General features: G+C 37.4%; 1 protein-coding gene across 5 annotated transcripts in view; it reads left to right on the forward strand.

Moving 5' to 3' along the window:
- The window catches only part of NBEA (neurobeachin), a 673,234-nt gene that overhangs the window by 609,266 nt on the left and 43,756 nt on the right, over positions 1-20,212 (forward strand). For all 5 annotated transcript variants that reach the window (XM_049646794.1, XM_049646795.1, XM_049646797.1 and 2 more), the window contains 2 exons: positions 512-664; positions 19,490-19,657. In XM_049646794.1, the coding sequence (XP_049502751.1) occupies positions 512-664; positions 19,490-19,657 (321 nt within the window). The remainder of the gene's footprint in view (positions 1-511; positions 665-19,489; positions 19,658-20,212) is intronic.

Genomic DNA, 20,212 nt, shown 5'->3' on the forward strand with positions numbered 1-20,212 from the left:
AAATTATAAAATAAACCTATGAATCATTTTATAAAAAAATATGTAGTATAATTGACAGTGTGATCAAAAAGAAAAGTAGAAGATATTACATGATTTTTAACCATTATTGGCAACAACTTTTTTTTTAATTTGAGTATTAATAATATTCAGAAAAGGTTGTTGAGCATCATAGACTTGTAGATATAGCTTTACATATTTGTTTAATAATACTACTAGGAACTATTGTTGATTCTGTAACCCTTTTAACTAATTGTAGCAAGATAAGATTGAAAGTCTTATAAACATAAATTATCAAACAAAATGTTCAAGAAAAATATTGCTCTTCTCCTTTCTTCACCTCTCTTCCTTCTCTTCCTCTCAGCTAAAGAAAATCAAATACAGAATTGAATTAAATAATAAACTATTGGATTTACAGAAAGAATTTAATTTGGTTTATAGTTAACAAGTTATAATAGTTTTATTCAACTCACTTTTAAAGTGATTTAATATGTCACATTTTTCTTCCTGGCAGGAACTAATTCCAGAGTTCTATTACCTACCAGAGATGTTTGTCAACAGTAATGGATACAATCTTGGAGTCAGAGAAGATGAAGTTGTGGTAAATGACGTTGGTCTTCCCCCTTGGGCAAAAAAACCTGAAGACTTTGTACGGATCAACAGGATGGTAAGAGAGATTTTGTTTTTGCTTGAGCAGTGCTCAAGAAGTGAAAATACTCTGTTGTTTTATTTTGTTTCTAACTATTTAGCAAATTGTCTTTTAACATCTGTAAACACAAGGTTAAAATTTTAAGGAAGAAAAGGCAAGCATTTTACTATTGTCTTTTGACATCGTTCTTTATTGTGGAGTGGATTTTCCTTTCATGAAGACTAATAAAGGAATGGTAATTCAGTTATATTTGCTCCCTTAGGAGAAGATAATCAGATGAGCATCTGTTGACTAATATAAGATATTCTAAAATGCTTGAAATAAATGGCCATTTCTTATTTTTGTCTACCGGCTAAATCTGTACTCCTTTTTGACTCCTAAAATATTAAAAAGCAAATAATTTACATTGAGAATATATTTGCATGCAGGAAATTGTAAGTTATGAAACATACCTTAAAATATAATATACTTGTCTTTAAGAGAACATCTAGTGAACATTCATAGATTGAAAATATCATTTCTTTTTTAAATCTATAGGACAGATACCTGGTTGTTCAGATAGAAAATATGTAAATAGGAAAAAAATGTATAAATAGAATGTTTGCATGTGGGAACTTTATAGCTTTTGGTATATTTTTATCCATTATTTAAGGAGATTTTAATCTCAATGTGGCTATGATATATGGAAATGAACTACTTTACCAAACAACCTCCCTAGTGTACTATTATTCTTGGTAAAGTGAAGAATTATACTAAAAAAGCCAGTGACCCAAAATATGTATATACTTTTTAATATTTTTAAGTTTATTTATTATTTATTTTTGGGGGGAGACAGGGGCAGCATGAGCGGGGGAGGGGCAGCAAGAGAGGGAGAGAGAGAATCCCAAGCAGGCTCTGTGCTGTCAGTGCAGAGCCCAATGCGGGGCTTGAACTCACAAACCATGAGATCATGACCTGAGCAGAAACCAGAGTCAGATGCTTAACTGACTGAGCCACCCAGGTGGCACCCCCCCAAAATATTTTTTTAACCCTGTTTCACTCACTCCCAATTTTTTCCAACTGTCTTATAAATGTATTTTATTTTGCTTTTACACCTTATTTATATGAATCAGAATCCAAATAAAGTCCACATTTGCAGTGGAGTTCACATATTCCTTAGTCCATTCTTTTAGTAAGACTTACATAATTCACATATGTCAGGCAGATAGAATTCACTTCCTTTACAGTTCACCCACGTAACATAAAAAAATAAATGGATTTTAATTTTTTTACAGAGTTGTGCAAACATCACCACAATCAATTATGAACATTTTTATCACCCCATAAATAAACCCAGAACCTTCAGTATCTTCCACCATTTTCCCCAGCCAACCCTATGCACTACTAACCTACTTTCTGTCTCTACACACTTACTTATTCTGGACATTTCACATAAACAGGATCAGATTATATGTGGTTCCTGCCTCTACCCCCTATTTTGTATGTGTATGTCTCTCTTTCTCTCTCTTTTTGTGGACTTCACTGTCAGTCACATGATCCCCTCAATTTGGAGCTATATTTTCTTTTTTTCTTTTTTTAATGTTTATTTATTTTTGAGAGAGAGAGGGTGTGTGAGCAGGGGAGGGGCAGAGAGAGAGGGAGACACAGAATCGGAAGGAGGTTCCAGGCTCTGAGCTGTCAGCACAGAGCCTGATGTGGGGATCGAACCCGTGAACTGTGTGAGATCATGCCCTAGGCCGAAGTCAGACACTTAACTGACTAAGGCACCCAGGCACTGCATATATTTTCTTTCTTTAAGAAATATTTTACCAGGGCACCTGAGTGGCTCAATCGGTTAAGTATCCAACCTCAGCTTAGGTCATGATCTCGCAGTTCAAGGGTTTGAGCCCCATGTGGGGCTCTGCCTGGAGCCTGCTTCAGATTCTGCCTTCCTCTGTCTCTCTGCCCCTTCCCCACTCGCACTCTGTCTCTCTCTCTCACACAAAAATAAAATAAAACGTTAAAAAAAATTTTTTTAAAGAAATATTTTACTTTTGGGCTGCCTGGGTGGCTCTGTCGGTTAAGTGTCCAACTCTTGATTTCAGCTCGGGTCATGATCTCACGGTTCGTGACTTCGAACCCTACGTTGGGCTCAGTGCTGCTGGTGCAGATTCCCTGCGTTCTCTCTCTCCTAAAGAAACTTAAAAAAAATTTAAAGAAATATTTTACTTTTAATATATTTTATTTTAGAAAACTGTTGCTCATGTGGTAGTCCTGTGTTTAAAAGTACTCTTTGTATATATTATGTGCAATCTGGTCTCCCCCTTTGAGGGAATATCATGTATTTTGTAATTTGTAGATATGATTTCTGACACTTTTCAACCTATAAATTGGTACTTCCAGATACATGGGGTTATTTCATGCACCTCCTTGAATAACAGATTATTTCTTCAGTTTGTATTTTGAATGTGAAGGATTTATACTTCTATGATGCATTATATTTCTAAAATCTATACTTATTTTTAGAATTGGCCATCCATTTCCATACTACCCTTACATACTTGAATGCTGCCAGTAATGTCAGTGTAAGGATACGGGATCCACAAATTCAACCCTAGAAACTGCTACATATCAGTAGCTCTCAGCCACAGCATTCCACAATACACTTGTGGAGCCCAGAGCTGTGCCTGACGCAAAGTAGTTGCTCAGTAAATATTTGCTGGGTGAATGATTGAATCATATAGGAGTAATAATGTCAATGATTTCAATATGTGGTCTGTTATGTCCAGACTAGTTAAATTGAACGAATCCTCCATTCAGGCGAATAAAGTAGCCAAAAATTGTTGGACCAGATTTTTCTCTTGTTCACACGATCGCACCCAACTGATTAAACAGAACCTTTCATGTGGGTGCTAATAATGAATACCATATTGGAAAGAGTGTGACTTAGAGTTTAATAATTTCCTGCTCTTGAACCTGGGCTCTGCTGTTTCCTAGCCTCATTGCCCTGGGTAAATGAGCATCTATGGCCTTCCCATTTCTCACCTGTGAAATGTGGAGACATACTTTATAAGTGTTTTTTTTTTAAATCATTATCATAAAATGCATTTGCTTTCAGTGTACAATTGAATGATTTTTAGTAGATTTACAGAGTGGTGTGACCATCCCCACAATCTAATTTTAGAACATCTCCATCATCCCAGGAGGATCCTGTGCCTATTTTCAGTCACTCTCTATACCCACCTCCAGCCCTAGGCAACCATTAATCTGTTTTCTATCTCCACAAGTTTGCCTTTTCTGGACATTTTATATAAATGGAACTGATTAATACGTGTTCTTTTGTGTTTGCCTTCTTTCACTCGGCATAGTTTTTGAGATTAATCCATGTTGCAGCCCGTGTCAGTACTTGGCTCTTTTTCATAACGGCACTCCAGGTTTCGTTGATGCATTCATCAGTTGAACGTCTGGGCTGTTTCCACTCTGGGGCTGTTGTAAGCAATGCTGCTCTGAACACTCCTGTATCAGTCTCTATGTGGACACATGTTTTCATTGCTTTGGGATGTATACCTAGAGTAGGATTGTTGAGTCATGGAAATTTATGTCTGACTTCCAAGGACTTACCTATTTTGCAAAGGGTCTGTGCCATCTTAGGTTCCCACTAACAACGGGTGCCTGTTTCAGTCCTTCCACATCTTCACCGACACTTGTTATCGCCTGTTTTTTATTATAACCATTCTAGTGGATGGGAAATAAAATCTCATTATGGTTTAATTTCCATTTTTCTAGTGACTAACGATGTTGACTGTCTTTTCACGTGCTTTTTAGATGCTGAAACATCTTACATGTATTTTAATAAAACATTAAGTAGTGACTCATTACAGATACAACCTTTGTGCTCCTCATTAGTGAAATGCCTACAGAATTAATAATTTTATTAATGATATGCCTAACTGAAAAAAGAAAAGGCATCTGTGCTTCTAAAAGCAAATCCTCAAGGTAGCATCATACACAGAATGTCTTGAATACAGGGAAAGAGAATTATTATGGATACGAAACCATCAGGTAATTAGTATTGATATAAACTGGATAAGACCATACACTCTTGACTAACTTTGCATAAAAATCATGAGGCTTCTGGGGCGCCTGGGTGGCTCAGTCAGTTAAGTGTCCGACCTCGCCTCAGGTCATGGTCTCACAGTTCGTGAGTTCAAGCCCCACATCGGGCTCTGTGCTGACAGCTTAGAGCCTGGAGCCTGCTTCCGATTCTGTGTCTCCCTCTGTCTTCCCCTCCATTGCTTGCACGCTGTCTCTTGCACTGTCTCAAAAATAAATAAATATTTTAAAAAATCACGAGGCTTCATTCATCTAATATGATGGGTAGTAATATAATCCAACTGAATAAACATTCCAGATAAAATAAGTTTCTAGGTTTTTATAGTGAAAACTTTTTTGCAGACTTGTTTTTTCTAAACTTAATCACTCCTTCGCTCCCTATCCTCTTATACAAAAGAAGAAACTTCTTCTCTTTATTATGAGTACCCATTGTTGTTGTATGAAGGATATACTTCTATATTCTTTTTATATTTTCTTCTGTAAATTGTGAGCTATCAGCACACTTCCCTTTATAGCCATACCAATTCAAGTGTGTTGTTTAAAATCTCCCGTCTGCAAAACCGGTTAATCAAATGTATCAAAGCCTCATGATCAATGAGTCAGTCAAATGCTAATTGAGGCCCTGGAGGAAATGTATACTTTGTAGCTTTGGTAGAGTGACTGTATCTTCTGCCTCAGCTTTTATTGGTCATTGTTTGATCACTTCCAGTGTAGAAATGTACCAAAACATGAAATGACAAAATTCTGCCTTTAGTAAAGTGGAATGTTATTATACACGGTGCCCAGTTTACACCCCTGCCTACAGCTAGCTCTATGGCTAGTAGCCTACGACATTCTCCTGACTTCTCTGGTGTAGCTGCTTACATGTTTTCCTCTACTGTCCTCATTCTAAGACTCACTGCTCACAACTGCTGCAAATCGGGATATACATACACTAATCTTAGTCACCTTACTCTGTAGCCCAGTGATGGTCCTGAGTCATCCCAATAGGAAGGTTGACCAAGATTCAATAATGGCAGTGATAGTCCTTATACCCTGTGCCATTTTGGAGTGTTTATTCTTTGTCAGATACTTGCTAGAGCTTCAAATACATTATTCTTTTAATCCTCAAAAAGTCTTTTAGGAATTATCTTGAAACCCAGAGAGGTAAATGACCTTGCCCAGATATCACCTACTTATCAAAGTGGCCGTGTTACTATCCACAGTGCTCAGGATAAAATGATGATTTAAGGAGCTGTGGAAAGGGAGAAGGGAAAGAAACGTGTCTTCTAACAAGAATCAGTACCTTGGGGTCAGTGGAAGAAAAGAAAGAAATGAGTGAGCATTGAACCAAAACCAGCAGGATGTTCTGGCCCCAACAGCCATGTAGATCTGACTTTCTGAGATCTCATTTCTACCTCTTCCTCCCCGAGCCCTTACCCTGTGAGGCTCCCTTTCCAGCGGGCGAGACCTCTGCTTAGAGTGCAGCAGTTATGAGCGGAAGAAGACTCTTTAGCTCTGCAGATGGAGGAAATGTAAACTTTAGAGGCACACACAGGATTTTAGAGCTGGAACAGATCTGTATTTCAATAAGGAGACGAAGACCCGGGAAGGCTACATGACTCACCCAAGTGCTTTTTTTTTTTTTTAATTTTTTTTTTTTCAACGTTTTTTATTTATTTTTGGGACAGAGAGAGACAGAGCATGAACGGGGGAGGGGCAGAGAGAGAGGGAGACACAGAATCGGAAACAGGCTCCAGGCTCCGAGCCATCAGCCCAGAGCCTGACGCGGGGCTCGAACTCACGGACCGCGAGATCGTGACCTGGCTGAAGTCGGAGGCTTAACCGACTGCGCCACCCAGGCGCCCCACCCAAGTGCTTTTTATACTTACCATACCTAGCATTGCAGATCGGAACTCTGAATGTCGTGTCTCCTGGACCCACTGATAGTCTCTGAAATGTCAGCTGTATATTTAATTAAATACGCCTTTATAGATCGACTTGACAACCAAAGCAGATTAGACTAATACTGTTTCCCCTGCAATATCTATTCCAAACACCACCTTATAAAGGAACTTTGGAATAGAGCTTATTTGTTATTTGCAAACTAATTATATCTATGCATGGAAGACTGCCAAACACCTAATTTTGACTGAGACTTAAAATTGAGTTTTAATTTAATTATTTAATTGAATTGTTCATGTGATCACCACATAAGATTTTTTAAAAAGTCTCTTTTCCTGAGAAATACCTGATTCTCACCAAATGGTTTCGTATCATTTGGATCTTAAGAGAATTAGGATTATTCATCAAAGAGAATTAGGATTTTTCATTGAAAGATACAGCCTGAGGGGCACCTGGGTGCCTCAGTGGGTTAAGCGTCCAACTCTTCATTTTGGCTCAGGTCATGATCTCATGGTTTGTGAGTTTGAGCTCTGAGTCCGGCTCTGCAGTTCAGAGCCTGCTTAGGATTCTCTCTCTCTCTCTCTCTCTCTCTCTCTCTCTCTCTTTCTCTCTCTTTCTCTCTGTCTCTCTCTCTACCCCTCCACCGCTCACACACACACATGCTCTATCTCTCTCTCTCAAGAATAAATATACATTTTTTAAAAACTTAAAAAAAAGAAAGATCCAGCTTGGGGCGCCTGGGTGGCTCAGTCGGTTAAGCGGCCGACCGGCTCAGGTCATGATCTTGCGGTTCGTGAGTTCGAGCCCTGCGTTGGGCTCTGTGCTGACAGCTCAGAGCCTGGAGCCTATTTCAGATTCTGTCTCTCTCTCTCTCTCTCTCTCTCTCTGACCCTCCCCCATTCATGCTCTGTCTCTCTCTGTCTCAAAAATAACTAAACGTTAAAAAAAAATTTTTTAAAAAAAGAAAGATACAGCTTGAGAAATGATTGTAACATTATAAAGACAAGTTAGAGTCTAAAATAGATTTTCCCTCTTACTTCAAGAAAGAGCAAAATTTATAAGTATAAATTTTGAGTAATAAATTATTTTATATTTATAATTGCTCAGAGTACTTCTGTTGCATATAAATAAAACTACAAGAAACATTTTAATCCTGATACTAAACTTACCAGTTGCTATAATGAATTACCTGACTTCTGTTTACATACCTCTTATATATTGTCTTTCTATCAGCTCAAGTGCTGCTGAACAAACTTGCAGACAAAATATAGTGCTTCTTTAAAATAAATCTCACTATTTACTATCAATGTAAATACGTTGATATTTACATTGATAAATACGTGTATTTATCAAGCCACAAGAATGTCATCAAGCCAAGTTCATACAACATACTAGGAACTATAAAGATTGCATATAATGTGGTGAATTAACTGTCCCTCAAAGATGTACTCACGTATTCAAAACAATTAAGTTTTATAACTGACTAAAAGATGAGGGATAAATACTTGTGCATTTCTGAAAATGTCGTAAAACATTTTCAGAAACGCATAGTAATTTTTGCAGTTCTTTTTTTCATTGAGGTATAGTTGACATATAACATATTATTGTTTATATGTATTATATAGTACATTTTTATTAGAACAACAAGTTCCAACTTGTTTTTGTGAAGAAGTGAAAGAAGCAAGGCACTGGGGTTTTTCTTTATTCTAAGCCAAATCCCTGTTATCTTGTAGCCATTAATGAGTCAGGTAAGACTTTTGAACTAAATCTTTACTCCATGGAGTGAAAGGCTTTACCCAAAACCCCGCATATTTGGGGAAATCCAACTGCCCCTGTCTTGGTTCCGTGCAGCACCAGAATGCAGGGTCAGGTTCAATCAACCGTGTGTAGGAGGTGCCTGCTAGCACAGAACAGGTGGCTTGGGAAGTGTTTATTCTTCCTGTTGTCTTTCCCTGGGTTTCCCTAGAAGGGACCCTGAAGACTAGGAAGGGAAAGCTACCATGGCGTCACCTAGGCTCTGCATCCATAGCCGCCACTCTTGGTTGCATCAGAATTAGAGCTAATGGGCAGCCGGAGAGAGCTGCCTCTTAGAAGAACAGTCCTAGACATCAGAGCGAGCAAAGGACGTCTTTTGAAAAGTAGCGTGTGTCTGCTCTCCTCCCTCACTGTCTCCTGCGCTGCTTTCCTTCAGCTTGCAGTTTTTCTTCACAGTATCCTGTTCTTAGTTGACTTTGCTCCAGCTTCTGGTCCATTTCCCCATCGTACTGCTGGGAAATGATCGCACTGATGTCATTCAGAAACAATGTCAGGCATCTGTGTTAACAGTAGGAAATTTAATCAATCATGTGCCTCTCTCTCTCTCTCTCTCTCTCTCTGTCTCTCTCTCTCTCTCTCTTTTACTGAAGGAATAGTTATTGGATGAATATTTCCCTAATATACAAAGCCTGAGTTATAACAGAAAATATAGAAGGGTTTAAATTTCCCACAAATTCCATGAACACAGCCCTCATTCTTTTATATTGTTTTGTAACGTTAAAAGTTTCTGACTTTGTACCAGCTGGGTAGCTCATGTAGGATTTAGTTCTTATGAAATAGGTTTAGAGAAAATGTGCTCCAGTATATTTATAATTTGGGCTGGGATTATCTTCAGTTATTTGAAGGAGTTCTTTGTCCTAAGCCTACAGTATAAAATGAAAATGTCATATATCCCAAAGAAATGACATTCAGGGTGGTAAAAAACGTTCATTTCTTCGTGAGGATTAGTATTCTGTACCCATGAGCACATCCTCCTCCTTCTTTCAAGATGTCATTCAGGAATTCAAGGCAAAGAAGGCAAAAGTAATATTATAAAAAGGGATGACGTCATTGACCATAAATCAGTTTTTATTCTCTCACAGCAGCAATTGGAAAGGTATTTGATGTATTTGTAGAAGTTTTTATGTGTAGAAATTTTTAGATAGGCATCTAAATTTTAATTTTTTAAAAGTGAAATGGTACTTTAAGTTTTAAGGATGTATTTTTTTTTTAGTTAATCAGTGTTCTAGTTATGGGAGATAACGTATATAATTAATTAGAGTTGTTTATACCTTGTAAATATAGTGACAAGGATTGTGTTTTACCAAACTGTGAAATTCAAATTTTGGCCTCATTGGAAAAGCTGGAAAAGCAATATAGACACTTTGAGTAGATATTTCAATAAATTCTGAATGCATTGAGTTCATACGTCAAGAATTGGTTTAATTTACCCACACCCAGCTAGGCTGATTACAACTCACTCATGAAACATTAATAAAGCACTGTGTTCAGTTCTAACATGATTATAATCTGACCTCTCCACAAAGGACAGAAATAGAAAGTATCTCTGATAACATTACCCTAATGCTAGGTTCATCAATCATAATCTGCCCTTTTTTAAAATTTGTTTTAGAAAAAGGCCTTTCACGGATGTGCACTGATAATCTCATCCAGCCCTCAACCCACAGGTCCCTGGTGCTCCTGGACCACATGTAGAACGTTCTCAGTCTGAGCAGCAGTGCGACGTGCACTGAGGCAGAGAAAGAGAACTGAATGTCGTTTCACTTTTGCTGTATTACCTCCTTTATAAGATCTTCATGTTTTAAAGAAAAAAGTCTCTTTTTGATAGGTAACAGTTTGCATTTGGGTATATTTTTATGCTAAGAAAAAACGCCCTGTTCAAAGAAGAATTTGTAGTAAATGAGAATTTTTGGAGGTGTTTTGCAGCAACTCAGAATACTGAGCTAGATGTCATGTGTTTGCGTGCACGCTCTGGCCCCTGTTAGCTGTGACACCTTGGACAAATAAGTCACCCTTAATCTCTTGGAGTTTCAGTGTCTTTCTATCTATAACTGGGGATCTGCCTATTCCATAAACCTTCACGGAGAGCCAGCTCTGAGTAAGGCATTATGGAAAACACAAAGAAGCATTGAACAGGGACCCTACTCAAAAGAAAGCTAAATTAGAGAAATTCTTTCTTTATCCCAGTCATTGAGGGCCTGTTACACAGTTCATACTGCTCTAGGCTCTGGAAACACTATCATGAGCAACACAGCGAGTGACCTTCAGGAGCTCCCACTCTAGTTAGGAGAACAGACAAGTAAACGTGCAGTCACAGCAAACGCTGATAGAGGCTATCATCCATTCATTCAACAGATATGAGTGTTCCAGATGCTGTTTTATGTGGTTGGAGTATACCAGTGAAACAGACAAAGATCCCTGCCCTCATACAGCTTACTATTGATCGAAGGCAGACAGACAACAAAATAGTAAATAAATAAGTAAAATATGTAGTATGTGAGAAAGTAATCAATAGTATGGAAAAAAGAGGCATTGGAAGGTAAAGGGATCAGGAATACACAGATTGGTGGTCAGGATCCCCTCAGTGAGATTTGCATTAAGACTGGAAGGAGGTGAGGGAGTGGATCAAGTGACTGTCTTGGGGAAAGACCATTGCAGGCAGAAGGACCATCTGGAGCAAAGGCCCTGTGGCAGGGATGTGCTTCCCTCAGAAACCAAGGAGCCAGGGGGGAGTGAGCAGGAAGGGGGCACCTAGTACAAGACTGAGCAGGACCGAGGTCAGATCACAGAAGGCTTTGAAGGCCACTGTAAGCACTTTGAGTTTTCACTCTGAGTGAAATGGAAAGCCATCACAGTGCTTTGGAGCAGAAGAGTGCCATGATCTTACTTACATTTTGAAAGGATTGTTCTGGCTGCAGTGTTGGGAGTGAACTGTTGAGGCACAGGGTAGAATCAGGCGTATCTGTTAGCAAGTATTGTGAGAGATGATGGTGGCTTGGACCAGGGTGGTAGCAGTGAAGGTAGTAAGAAATTGATCAATTCTGGGTGGGGTTTTTTTAGTGGTTTTGTTTTTAATTTTTAATTTTCATTTTAGAGAGAGAGAACGTGAGTGGGGGAGAGGGGAAGAGGGATAGAGACAAAGAATGTTAAGCAGGCTCCACACTGAGCTTGGGCTCCAATCCCACAACCTTGGGATCATGACCTGAGCTGAAATCAACCGACCAAGCCACCCAGGCACCCCAATTCTGGGTGTATTTTTAAGTTGGAGCCAGTAGTCTCTTTCTGCAACTTCTGGTTGTGACCATTTTCCCTAAGATTTCTCTAGGCTTACAGAGGCAAGTAAATGGTAGGGGGGACAGGTCCTGTAAATGTAGAATGGTGATGGATAGAGCAGCAGAAATGGGATGGGGTAGAACATTTAGTGCCTTTGTCATCTTAGAGTTTGAGCAGAAATTTGAGCAGCAGGAAAAGCCCAAGTTGACATGTTTATCTCCCACTACATTTTGATATTTTTGAGGGCATGGAATGCTTGTTCATCTGTATATCCTCCAAGGCTAGGCTTGGCTTTCTAACATAGGATAGAGGGTCAGTAATTTGGGGCTGGAGAGAGATTATTTTCCCATTGTTTATTTGCATTTCAATGAGATATACTCCTAGAGATCAGGGCTTTTGTCTTGTTTACCATAGTATCTCTGGGGCCTAGAATAACTGCCTGGCACATAATAGATGCTCGATATTGAATGGATGATGGATGAATGAATGAATGAATGAATGGCTGTTACCTCTGTTTGAAAACCTCTTCCCCCAGATGTTTTTATAGTTCACTTCCTCACTGTAGTCCTTAATTATCACAAACTCAAAGAAACCTTCTCTGATCACCTCCTCCAAAATAGCAATCCCCTCCTCATCCATGCATACTCCTTAACTTTCTTTCCAACCTTTCTCTTTTCTTTAGCACTTACTACCTTCTGACGTACTGTGTGTCTTACTAATAATTGGGGGGTGTGTCAATCTCCTCCCGCTACAGTGTGAACACTGCAGAACAGTATTTTCTTTTATCTACTGCTATAATCCTAAAATCTAGACTATTGTCAGTGCATAGCAGATGGTCAGTCAATAGTTACTGAATGAATGAATGAATGAGCTTCTTTCCCACCCCTGACATTTTTTCCTTCTTGTTACCAACACTTCTTTCTCATTGCTTAATTAATTATCCAATAATATTTATCAAATACTTTTAATGTTAGGTGGGGTGCTATGGAAAATGGAAAAGAAGCATTAGATATGATCCCTATCTTCGAAATGCTTATATTCTAATATATACAGTATTGCAAGTTTGAAACAAGTGCTAATTGGTAATGACCCCATTTGTTTGTATAGCACTTTCCAATTTATATGCAAATTGATTTTCACAAGTAAATGTGTATACATAATCTTACTGCATTAAACAGGAGGGTACAGGTTTCAAGTGTCATAGAAATTCATAGAAGAATTCATAGAGTGTGAGCTGGAGAACTCAGGAAACAAACATTGCACTTGAGTAAGAAGGATGGCTAAGACCTCAAAAAGAAGCAGGAGGTTGAAATGCTTTCATCTCGAGGAGAAAGGAGCCACAGAGGCTCAAAGGTTGTACCAGCTGCTGTGTGCCCTGGGGGTGTGAATTGTCTGTGCTTCTTGGAGCCAGGAATCCTATCAGCAAGTCCCAAGAAGTCATGGTGGACGGTGGGATCATGATTTGAGAGGCCTTAGCGGCCAGGTAAAGTTTACCCTACCATGTTTTGCTGGGAGGAACCGTGGAAAATTTGAGATAGAGGATGACCATAGGAACATGATGGTTTCAGAAGTCTATGTCCTCAGCAGGGTGCAAGACAGGTTAGAAGAGAGAAACAGGTTGAGGACTATTGGCAGTCGCCCATGTGGAGAGCAATGAGAGCTAAGACCAGGGTGGGGCGAGTGGGAAGGGAAAAGAATTCTCTGTATTTATACATGCAGTGAGCAATCACGTAATAGGATAATTTAAGTTCCCTGCAGAAGATGTAGCGCTATAATTCCTGATTGCTTAACTATATGCAACTCTCTTTAAGAATTTTTTCAAAATCAGAAGCAGATTTTTGAGGCAATAAGAGAAGGGGCTTGGAAGTATTCTTGCTCTTATCTAGAAGAGGAGATGGAAATTCAATATTCTTAAATAAAAGAATTCAGGAGAAATAAATATTCTTTCCTGAGAGTTCATTCCAGCAGCCTAGTTTCCTTTTTCATAAGTTTCAGAGACACTTTATCCTAAACCTGCTGGAGAAAGAATCCTCTAGCATCTAATACCCATGGGACAACATGGAAATGGGAATTAGGTAACTATTATCCATCTAAGAGATATCCCTCTACGGTGTAAATCTCACTCCTTATTTCCTTCCTCCCAGATCCCCAGGGCAGAATTATGGATTGGGAATTGGTTTATCTAGGCTTAAAGCAATTGCTTCTGCTTTTAGATATGCAAGTAGAGGGTAAAGCAAGCTATTAAGACCATTGTAACCCTAATAGCTTGGTAATCAAGTGTTTCTGTATATTTTTCCATTGTAAGTATTTGCAACAAAATCTTGTTTCAGAGTCCAAAATGGGCTTGTGCAAGAAAACATAGTTCTGTAAAGAACAAATAAGCAGAGAGCACGTATTTAATAACAGACCGATACTCTTTAGAGTACAGTTAAGTCTCAGTGTCAGACTTCAGCTTTAGATAGCTCTTTATGCTTTCATTATGGGCTGTCTAAAATTTGATTCTTAGGTATGTATTTGATTTAGAGTTGGCTTTTAGATGTTCTAACTGGATTTTCTCTTCTCTTTGCACAGTGACCAGCAAGACAAGGTATAAGACAATATATAAGACAGATGTTTAAGACAGACGGTGTATACAGTGTATAATGTATAACACTATCTGTTGAATCTGCTACCTTATTGTTTCTTTGTTATTTAATCTTGTAATGCCCCTCCCCCCAAAAAACCTGAGACAAAATTATTTAAACAATTAACTTTCCATTGATTCACTCTGCTGCCTCTCCAGCATATAAAATAGGATAGGATAAATAACTATAGACTTTAATTGAATTAAAGAGTGTTAGAAAGTTTTTAAATTAAAAAAAATATATAAAGATTGTTAGAAACAGGGGCACCTGGGTTGCTCAGTCGGTTAAGCATCCGACTTCAGCTCAGGTCATAATCTCACAGTTCATAGGTTTGAGCCCCGCGTCGGGCTCTGTGCTAACAGCTCAGAACCTGGGGCCTGCTTCATATTCTGTGTCTCCCTCTCTCTCTGCCCCTCTTCTGCTCTCTCTCTCAAAAATGAATAAACATTTAAAAATTTAAAAAAAAAAGGTTGTTAGAAGCAAATAATGACATAATGATTTTTTTAATTGAGATGGAACAAATATTGAGAAAAATATATAAAATATTAAAATTAGCACCAAAAGAACTAAGACTTAAAAGTCTTTAAAAAATATAAATGGTAAAATCTTCCCATCTCCAAATTATCCAAGGCCATATTATTTTACGGGTAAATTCTACCAGATTTTCAAGAGATAATAAAGTCATTTCTTAGTAAGTTGTTGCAGAAAACATGGCCATCCATGAGGCTAGTGTGATCTTGACTCCAAAAGTAGCTAAAGGGAGAAAAAAGAATAAATAAATAGGGCCATTTCATGTATGGATATAAATACAAAAATTCTAAGTCAAGTATTATCTAACAACCCAACAATTATGTATATAAAATGTGTGAGTATATATATGTGTGTCAGATCAAAACTAATCCTTCAAGATTAGGAAAAAGACAGAGATGCTCCATATCACCACTATTATTGAATGTAGTCCTCAAGGGTGGGAACAATTCTATAAGAAGAAATAAAGAAGTTTTAGGTATATGGGGCACCTAGGTTGCTCAGTCAGTTAAGCATCTGACTTTGGCTTAGGTCATGATCTCATGGTTCTTGAGTTCGAGCCCCACATCTGGTGAGCTCGAGCCCTGCATCAGGTGAGCCCCACTTCTCTCCCTCTCCCTCCCTCTGTGCCCCTTGCTCACTTGCATCTTCTCTCTCTCTCTCAAAAAAAAAAAAAAAGTTATAGGTATAACTAATTACCACAAGCAAAATCAACTTATAGAAATCAATGGCATTTTCTTTACATCATCAGTAACCAACTATGAAATATAATTTTAGAAATGTTATCATTGCATCAAAACTTATAGACTGAGAATTCCCACATCCTTTATGGAGAAAATATTAATTTTTAACTCTAATAAAATACATAGAAAATAATCTGTATAGGTAAAGAGACATTCTGAGACCTTGGATGGGAAAACCTAGTATCAATTTTCCAAATTACTGCACGAATTTATTGGACTCCCAATCACAATTATTTTGATGTATCCATGTGCACTTATTCTAAAAGTTACAGGGAAGAATAAAGGTCCAGAAATAGCTGCATTGACTCTGAGAAAGAAAAAGAAATCCACCAAATACAAAGATATCTGAGAAATAAAGATAATTAAAATAAATAAAGGTAACAATAGAAATAAAAAGAATGGGACAAGCTGGAGACTCACACATATCCAGAGAGAGAGAGAGAGAGAGAGAGAGGGAGAGAAGAGGAAAGAAGGAAGGAAGGAAGGAAGGAGGGAGGGAGGGAAGGAAGGAAGGAAGGAAGGAAAGAAGGAAGGATAAAAAGAAGAGGGAAGAAGGAAAAAGGGAGGACAGAAAGCAGAGAAAGAAAGAAAGAAAGAAAGAAAGAAAGAAAGAAAGAAAGAAAGAGAAAGAAAGACCTTGCAACCCTTTTATTGGTTGTAATCACTTGGCTGCTGATTGTATTGCTTTTTCTAGGTAGATTATCATATATGTAAACACTAGCGGTTTTACATCTTTGTTTCAAATATACACACACTAAAGATGACACTACAGACCACTGAGGAAAGGTGTGTTTGTTTAATGGATGGTATTGGAAAAACTGACGTACTATAAAAACAAAAATAGTACTGGATCCCTATTTAATACCACATATGAATGAAAGGAGACTCAAGGTGGATTAAAGATCAATATGTGAAAAGCAAATCCATAAATATAAAGATAATACATCAAAATTATACAAAGTTATCTTTGTAACTTCAAATCAAAATCCCAAGAGCATAAAAATAAAGAGAAAAAAGTATTTGATTATCTCAAAATTAGGAATTTCTGTTCAACAAAGAACAATATGGATAAAGTTCATAGACACATGACATTTGGGGGAATTCATCTGCGGTGTTTAAAACCAACAAGGAACTATTATCCTAAATATATCAAGACCTTTTGCAAAGTAACAACATAAAGATAGGAACCTCCATAAAAAGATGAGCAAAGGGTGTGAACAAGAAATTCATGGAAGAGGAAACCCAAAAGGCCAACAAGTGTATTAAAAAGATGTCAAGTTCCTTAGTAATCAGAGGAATACAAATTAAAACAATGAGATATTGATTGTTTCATATCTATTACACTGGCTAAATTAGAAACCTGTATAATATCAAGAGCCAATGGGGATGTGGACATATAGAACCCTTTATGCACCACTGGAGGAAGTGGAGCTGGGCAGCCGTTCTGAAGAGCACCTGCAGACTAATGGCTGCTGAGTCATGGGGTTTATACACATCCACTGTGGTGACACAGCAGTCCTACTCCAGATTATGAGTCCCAAAGAAATTCTTACAAAAATCCAAAAGGAGATGCAAAAGTGGACATTTATCACAGCATCGTATCATGGGGACTTAGAGGCAGTCTAATGCTCATTGCTGGGGGGAGTTCTATGCAGCCATTAGAATCAGTAGACTACCGGGGCACTTGTGTGGCTCAGTTGGTGAAGTGCCCAACTCTTGATTTTAGTTCAGGTCACAATCTCAATGTTCATGAGTTCAAGCTCCACTTCAGGCTGACAGTATAGAACCTGCGTGGGATTCTCTCTCTCCCTCCCACTCTCTCTGCCCCTCCGCTCCTTTCTCTCACTCTCTCTCTCTCTCTCTCTCTCTCAAAATAAATAAACTTTAAAAAAATCTTTAAAAAAAAAAGAAACAATGGACTACCTATACATACAGTGACATAATCTTAAAAATCAATGCTAACTGGAAAAAAGTAAGAAACTACATGAAATCTATAACCCTATATCATTTTTATGAATCAAAGATACATACACAAATAATGAGTAATGTTTTATAAAAACACATGCAAACAAAAGGAGAGACTTCAAACACATTACGGATGTTGCCTCTGGTGGAGGAGAGAAATGAAAGTAGTAGACAGAGATAAAAGAGAACAAATAGATTTTTAAAATTCAAATTAGTGAAAAATAATCATTCCTTCCACCTCTCGTATCTGCATTAGGCATTTTGTTCAATAATTGCTTTACTCTACAGAATAATAGTGAATTTCATCAATCCTTTCCAAATATGTTGTTAAGATTTATTTGAAATTGTCGCTGATGAACTGATTATGTGATGATGTTGGTAGAATCTTCCTTTAAATAATCTGTCTGATTTCAGTATTATTTTGAACTCCTGTGAATACATTTGGACAATGGCTACTCCATAACTTTTTGTTTTTCATCCTTTTCATTTATTGCACCAGGCACTAATTAGACTGACTTTTTTCTTAACTAACTAGTTATACTGCACTTACAAAATCATTTGTGTACATTGACCAAACCAACATTTATGACATAACCAATATAGAATTTTAACCAACCTCGTTCTTCTATTTTAGTGTCCTTCCCTGTGCCCTAGTCTGAACTATTATATCAAGACCACTACGATAGAGAATACAAAAATCCTGTTCAATTTCAGTACAGAAATTACCCTTTAATAAAGTCTAATTGTTTATATTTCTGAATGAGAAACATGCACAATAATTGGTTTAAGTAAAATATCAAAACTTTTGAGAGAAATAAGTCAAGAAGAAGTTGAGGGGAATAAAATTAGTAGTAAAATGTGATCACAGGAAAAGTTGAAAAGTATCATTCAGATATTTTATAGATTAAAAAAATGAAGTGTAATTATCAGAAGGCTAATTTAAGAAATCATTTATTAATTAAGTGAATCCAAATTGGTGTCAACACGTTGGAAATCAGGGTCGTGAAGCCAGAGAATGACTTCATTCACATATTTAGTTACAGCTGTAATTTAGAAAATTGTGTAATATGGCTGCACTTAGTTGAAATTTAAGAAGCTAGTTCTACAGCTTTTGTTCATGTTGCTGAAATCAGTGTGCTCTTAAAATCAATAAGAAATTGATGACAGGTGACTGCAGTAGGTGAGAGGCATAGTGAGCCATACAGTGATTGTCACTGCTCATATCACAGGTGTGAACAGAACTCCGTGTCTACATGGCCCGATACCTCCAGAAAGTTTATGATGGTTTCTTGGGGAATGACAAGGCCTTCTTTTTTTTCTGACCCTTTACAGAAGCTTAGTATGGTCATTGGTTGTCATTAATTTGCATTCATTTCCTACTAGCTAGCAAACATCTAAAATCGCCCAAGGATTTCTACCCTGTATAAAAGCAAGGATTCATTTGTAGCAGCAGGAGGATGTCCCCTTTTCGTAGGGTGAGAGGCAAATTTGAGGACTTCAGGCAGGAAAATAAGTGTGTATCAATGCACTTCTAATAAAATTGTTCAGTTTTAAACTAATGCTTAAAAATTAGAAATGAAATTATTGTAAAATTAGAACAGGTACTTCAAATTATTTTTGTTTTAAACATGAATGTGGCTTTTTTAAGAAATCTACTTAATATTAAAAATTGTATCATATACATAGCTGGAGCCACACGAAAGTTAAGCATTTTAGAAAGGGAAAATTTTCACTCAGGTCTGTGTTTTATTGGAGGTTGTATGTTACCATTTCTAGGAATAGGGTGTGTAATACATATAGATAAAATAGGGTAAAGCAAAGAACATATTGTACTCCTTTATATAGAATATTTCAAACTAAGAATAAGAGAGATTAGCTCAGTTTGTACTGTCTCTTATTTCTTTCTTGACTCATTACAGGCCTTGGAAAGTGAATTTGTTTCTTGCCAACTCCATCAGTGGATTGACCTTATCTTTGGCTACAAACAGCGAGGACCAGAAGCAGTCCGTGCTCTGAATGTTTTTCACTACTTAACCTACGAAGGCTCTGTGAATCTGGATAGTATCACTGACCCTGTGCTCAGGGAGGTAGGTGTTAAGTCCCATATTATTCCAAAAATTTCTTTCATCTCTCAGAAAGACATTTGGCTTTCCATCTCTTTCCGTATACATTTCTTTGCAACATCAATTTTTACAAAACATAAATTCCAGAGTTTTTACAAATGTAGGAAAATGAATATTATATGTCAAAACCAAGTAATGAGACCATCATGTTCTTCTTTTTTGAATTGTAGACATATATAATGCACTTCAATATCCCTATTTTGCTTGTTTTATTTTAGCATCTGCATTAAAATGCTTAATGCCCAGTGTGTGTTATTAATAAAACCTAGTGGGACATTTGAGTATGAATAGTTCACATTAAAATAATCTGCCAGTATGTATTTTCTTAGTAAAAGCAAACTTGCAGACTTCTACACAGAATGCTCAAAAAATGCATTGATAAAATAGATGAGGGCATATATAGTATTTTATTCCAGAATATTCACCAAAATGCATCAATGAAATAGATGAGGGTATAGTATTTTATCCATGTAGGTTCTTACCCTGAAAGTTTCTAGCTAACAGTTGGGAATTGTGTGT

Source organism: Panthera uncia, assembly GCF_023721935.1.
Source record: "Panthera uncia isolate 11264 chromosome A1 unlocalized genomic scaffold, Puncia_PCG_1.0 HiC_scaffold_16, whole genome shotgun sequence".
Lineage (NCBI taxonomy): Eukaryota > Metazoa > Chordata > Mammalia > Carnivora > Felidae > Panthera > Panthera uncia.